The sequence below is a fragment of the Austrofundulus limnaeus genome, unplaced genomic scaffold (genome assembly GCF_001266775.1).
Source record: "Austrofundulus limnaeus strain Quisiro unplaced genomic scaffold, Austrofundulus_limnaeus-1.0 Scaffold789, whole genome shotgun sequence".
NCBI classification, from domain to species: domain Eukaryota; kingdom Metazoa; phylum Chordata; class Actinopteri; order Cyprinodontiformes; family Rivulidae; genus Austrofundulus; species Austrofundulus limnaeus.
In genome coordinates, this window is record NW_013953191.1 from 117132 (window position 1) to 123229 (window position 6098).

The window sequence follows — 6098 nt, forward strand, 5'->3', positions numbered from 1 at the left end:
CCTCCATACACTGGGTGACAGTGGATTTGATGCTGTTTTAACCAAATGTCGGAAAATTGTTGGTCACTTCAAGCACAGTCCATCTAGTGCTAGAGAGTTGAATCAACAGCAAGTTGCACATAAACAAAAAGAACCCCTGATTCAAGATGTGCCCACTAGATGGCACTCCACTTTGCACATGATCAAAAGGATCCAACAAAATAAATCACCAATCGAGACAACATTATCACAACAGAACAGTAAAATCCCCATGCTACTAGAAGCTGAGCTTGCAAAGCTGAAGAAGTTGGAGGAGCTACTTGATCCATGCAGGTATGGTTTTTTTCTGTTCTTGTGTATTATATTAGTTTGATCATATCAAATCAGTTTTCTTTAGGACTATGACTATTTTAAATGACATATGCTCTTAAATTAAAATAGTTACTAATTTATTGTGTGTTTTCACAGGTACGTCACTGAAAGTCTGGGTGGTCAGCATTACATCTCTTGTTCTGTGGTGTTGCCTGCCTTCTGCCACCTGTTCAGAGTCATGGAGCCTTCAGATGATGATACGGTCAACAATGATCTGATTCAAAAAGGCCTTTTGTGAAGACCTGGCTCAAAGAAAGGAGAACTCCAACCTCACTTGGCTCAAGATTGCTACTGCACTTGATCCCAGGTCTAAGGATTTAAAAGGCCTGCCTAAATCTGAGAGAGGTGAAGTTTGGAGTTCTCTACACAACCTACTCAGGGAGGACAGAAATGTTCAGATCCAGGGAGCTGAAACATCAGGGGAAGCACCACTAAAGAAGAGGAAGATGTCAATCTTCTTACTTGCATCATCTGATTCAGACACAGATGATGAGTCTGAGTCCACTCAAACTACACTGGACCGCTACAAATCAGAATCCAAAACTGACATGGATGAGTGCCCACTGCAATGGTGGTCAAAAAGAAAGGACTCTTATCCTGGACTAGCACTTATTGCACTCAAATATCTCTCAACACCTGCCACCACTGTACCCTGTGAGAGACTCTTCTCCCTGTCAGGCCACATCGTTCAGAAAAAAAGAGCTGCTCTTTCTTCTAGTAACGTTGAGAGACTGGTGTGCCTCAGTAGTTGGCTACATATGAAGGAGGAGTAGATTTGGTTTCAAAGCTAAAGCTGAAAAGTTCTCAAAATTGCAGTTCGCACTACTTCATCATGGTTTTCAGTGAATGTTCTGAATGACAACTTGAATGTACTGGCAATGCACTTTATTTAAGTCATGTTATGATTGCTTTTATACAAAAGCCAGTTTTTTATTTTATATATTTTAAAAAGCATCAAAGTTAAAGAAAAATGAACAAAATCATACTTTTTTTCAAACAATGAATGTTCTGAACCAAAAATAGAATGCATTCGGAAGAAATCTTTCCAAGTTGAAAAGGTTAAATAAAAGTCAGTTTTGTTAAACTGATTTGTTTGATTACTTAATTTATCCTTATAAGTTGACATGTCGCGATTACTTACAAAAAAAATTAACTGCGATTATTCACAGTTAAGTTTTTTGATTTACAATTAATTAGTTAATTTTTATTAATTAATTAACAGCCCTATTATATTTGAGACTGATTTACTAAACAATAACTAAATGTGTAAGATTATTAATCTTGTTAGCAGAATGTGTAAGATAATTTATCTTGTTAGCCTGGAAGTTTGGCACTCTGACACTGGCTTACTGATGTTGCACGGATTCAGGTTTTCCTGCCTGGTCAGTAAGTGCCCATACCATTAGGAAGCCAGGGTTCAATGCGTTTAGACCAGCATTACCATTCTGCATTACAATATTACAGTAGCGTTTGAGAATTCATTCATCTATACCTGGTTTAGGCAAAGGTCCTAAGGAGGCATCAGTCCAAACCTGAGGTATAACATCATAAAGGCAGCTTTTATAGTTGGACTTCATCTTCACATTACCTGTGTAAATAATTACACTGAACATTTTTACTTAAGTAACATTTTATCAGTGACTTTTTTACATAAGTAGATTGTTTTAAGACTCTACTCTCTGACAAATCCATTCTGAATTTGTCAGCAACTCTTCATGGAATACTGTCGATAATGAGATCCACAGAGAATAAAAAACTCTTTTAAAAGAGTTGGTCTGACTCTGTTTTCTAAAGATGGACACACCACACACACCACGTGGATATGTGTAAACAAAGTCAAACTTATTCATTTAGGTGAATATTTTAAATTTGTTTGCTGCTTTTAAAAACTTTGTTCCATCAATTCAAGACAATTGAAATTATCTTGACTGTTGAAATGAATGTCACAGACATTACTCTTGATGGTTATGTGGCGCTTGAAAAATATAGGTTTGTTTATTTTGTCATCATGCTCATAGGATATATTTTGATCATTTTCAGTAATTCTACTATTGTGTATCTTATTGTGATTCATAAAAACCTCCATGAGCCCATGTACATTTTTATTGCTGCTTTGTTAATCAACACTGTTCTTTTCAGTACAGGAATCTATCCAAAACTGTTGATTGACCTTTTATCTGAAAAACAGGTCATATCTTTTCCAGCTTGTCTCTTCCAGGTTTTTGTTTTTTACTCTTTGAGTGGGTGTGAGTTTTTACTGCTGGCAGCCATGGCCTTTGACAGATATGTGTCTATATGTAAACCTTTGCAATATCACACTATCATGAGAAAAACAACTGTAAATGTTTTCCTTGTTTTATCATGGCTTGTACCTTTTATTCATCTTGCTGTGCCAGTCATAGGGAACGCTAATCAAAAACTCTGCAGCTTTACTTTGAAAGGAATTTTTTGCAACAACTTACTGAACCATACATTCTGTGTGAGTTCAAAAGCAGTGTTCATGTTTGGTTTAGTTATTCTTTTCAATATTTTTCTTCTTCCAATGTTCTTTATATTGTTCACTTACACGGTTATTCTTATAATAACTTATAGAAGTTGCAGAGAAGTCAGGAAAAAAGCTGCACAGACCTGTTTGCCTCATCTGCTGGTTTTAATAAATTATTCATGTTTGGTTACATTTGAGACCGTTATAGTTAGACTGGAATCAGATATTTCCATTATTGCACGTTTCGTAATTATGCTGCAAATGATCACATATAATCCTCTTTGTAATCCAATTATATACGGACTAAAAATGACTAAAATTTATGAGCACCTCAAAAGGCTGCTCGGTAAATAAAAGGCTGTAAGGTAAACAAATGGATTTTTCTTTTGGTTTTCTTTCTTGTGTTTGCAATGATTTTAATCTAAATTTTAAAGCTACTGTCATTCCATCTTTATTCTGTAAACTTTGAATTCCAGTTCATATATTAACACAATTTTGTCTTTTTGAATATTTTTTTATTTAACTCCAAGTTTCTGATAGTGGTTGAATAATAATTGAATATACGTACATGTTGCATTTTTTGTTTTATCTTGTCTGCACTATATTGTAGCTTTAAAATCTATGACAGTACTGAAATTATTAAAAACACATAATTTTTGAAGGATGGATAAACAAGATGACCTAGTGTATTTCTTGTAGAGTAGGCAATTCTTATGCTTCGGGACACACAATAAATTTGCTTTTGCATTTGTCCTTCTACTTGTCAGGTTTTGTTGAGGTCAGACTCAGGAATATAAACCAACACCAGGAGCTCAGTTTTAAAAAAAAGTAACCATGGGAAATGAAAAAGATGTAGCAGCAAAAATCCATAATAAAAAAGGAAAACCCAAGGAATATATTAAAAATGGCAAGGCATGGAAGCACAATGGCAGACTAAAAACAAGTGAAGACTACTGATGGCAAAATTGAAACATACAGTCCACCTCCAAAAGTATTGGAACAACAAGTCAAACTTGTTTTTGTTGTACACTGAGGCCAGTTGGGTTTAAGATCAAAAGATGAGCAGGAGACAAGAGTTCAGAATGTCAGCTTTTATTTCCTGGTATTAGCATGTAGATGTGTTAAACAACTTCAGATATATCACCATTAGTAATACACCACAGCATTTTTAGGTGAACAAATGTATTGGAACAAATGATCTTAAAGTAAATAACATTTAATATTTGGTGGCATAACCCTTGCTTGCAATGACTGCCTCATAATGATGAGAACACTTCATTTTTAGTGAACTGAATCATTAGAACCAGTTCATTAAAATAATTAGTGAAAAAGATTTGTTCACTGATTCATTCAGTTCAATTGTAATACATGTACTATATTAATAGTAATAATGACAGTAACACTGGTAGTAAATATTTTAATTATTACAGTAGATTCAACTGCTTCTGAGGGTCCCTAAAACCAGACTCAAACTCAAGGGGGATCAATCTTTTGCTGCAGCAGTTCCTAAACTCTGGAACGAGCTACCTCTCCAACTTAGACAGTCCTCTTCACTGGCTGTTCACTAGCAAGGACCACACCATAGTAAGAGTTTAAAAATTTTATTGAAGGAAAGAGGTAGAAGGGTAGTGGGATGAATGATGAGGAATCTGGGGAGGTATGTCGAAGGAAGCTTGAGGCGAAGACTCAGAGTGGGGCATGGTCTCCAGGAAGGATGCTTTTCTGAGCCTGCTTTGGACCCCCCAGCTGGACCCTGAAAAGGAATGGATTAGGAGGTAGTTTGAGGTAGGGATGGAGGAGAAAGAAAGAAGCAGAGATGGAGGGATGAAGGGATGAAGGGATGAGGGAGGGATGAAAGGATGAGGGGGCGAGGGAGGGATGAAGGGACGAGGGAGGGATGAAAGGAGTGAAGAAGGTGACGCAATGAGGCCTTATAGAGGGGCTTAAGTGGGGGGAAAGGGGAGGGTGGGTGTTGACACAGCGAGCTAAGGGAAGACGCCAGGTGAGGCGAGTTTAAATGGACGACGACTGATTGCTGCAGGTGAGAGGTGTGGTCCTGCTCCCGAACTTAAGTTAATGTCTTAACTTCATTTTTTAAAACTCGTCATAGATTTGAAATTAGGTTTTAGGCATTTTATTGTTTTTATTCCTTGTTTTTACTTTGTGTTTTATTACCTGCTGTTATTTTTCTGTGTTTTTTCCTATTTTAATTGTGATTGAGTTTGCTATTGTATGAGCTGCGTTGCAGTGCTCATTATGTACAGCACTTTGGTCTCCAATGGTGCAAAATGTGCTTTACAAATACAATTGGATTGGACTGGATAGATTTAAAGAAGGGATAATAAAATATTTGTGTACATACAGTATGTACAGGGTTGCAGATATTATGTTTGTTCTGGTTCTCAGGGGAGAACCTAGGGTTGTTGCTTGGTGCTCACTCATATTTTCCTTCACTCATTGAACACATTTAACTAGAGGGGTGTCAGGTCATCTAACGTCCCCCTGTTCTGTTTTATGACTCCTATCAGCTGCAACGTCTCAGGACATCATGTCAAATCAGTCCAACAAGTTTTTATTTTATTCTTTTACTCTGCATAAATGTTGTAAACTAGCTAAGTGTCCGAGGGGCTGGGTGTGTGTCATATAAACATCACAAACTGAACATTTCATGGTTWAATGTCTTTTAGACTAACATGTCCCTCAGATGGACAGCTAGTTTGACCTTCTGCATCTTCAGCCTTGGTTAAACCAGCTTTCCACACTCTCCAGTCCAACCAGCAAATTTATTTTTTATTTATTTATGGTTATTTTACCAGGCAAGTCCCATTGAGACCTCAGATCTCTTTTTCAAGGGTGGCCTGGGCCTGAAGGCAACCTGTTGTACATGTTTTGTTATTGTAATTGTCTTTTTCACAAAGCAAAATAACTTAAAATATTCAAATGTTTTATTTGTTATTCTCATTTCTTTTTTAAAAGACTATTTTATTCAAAAATATAATATTATTTAGACGGTTTCAGCTCATGTAACTACGTATTTATTCTTCATATTTGATCATTTAATAAATTACATTTATCCCAGAGCAGCTGTGTCACAGTATGGTCCTAAATATAAATAAGTTTAGCAAATCAAGAACCTTGTTTTTTATAAAATTGTGAATGAAATTTGTGGATCTTTATGATAAATTTGTAATGAATGGGGGATTGAGTTTCACTGAGCCAAACACCAAAGCAGTTTTAACAAGTTTATTGAAATTGTGAATAC

At 36.1% G+C, this 6098-nt stretch overlaps 1 protein-coding gene across 1 annotated transcript; it reads left to right on the forward strand.

The window, feature by feature from the left end:
* Positions 1–2287: 2287 nt before the first annotated feature.
* Positions 2288–3190, forward strand: LOC106532539 (olfactory receptor 142-like). The gene has a single exon (XM_014028631.1). The coding sequence runs from the start codon at positions 2288–2290 to the stop codon at positions 3188–3190; it is 903 nt and encodes a 300-aa protein (XP_013884085.1).
* Positions 3191–6098: the final 2908 nt, after the last annotated feature.

What these genes read in the sequence shown, in the direction of transcription:
- LOC106532539 (XM_014028631.1), top strand. Translation starts at nt 2,288, where the DNA reads ATGAATGTCACAGACATTACTCTTGATGGTTATGTGGCGCTTGAAAAA.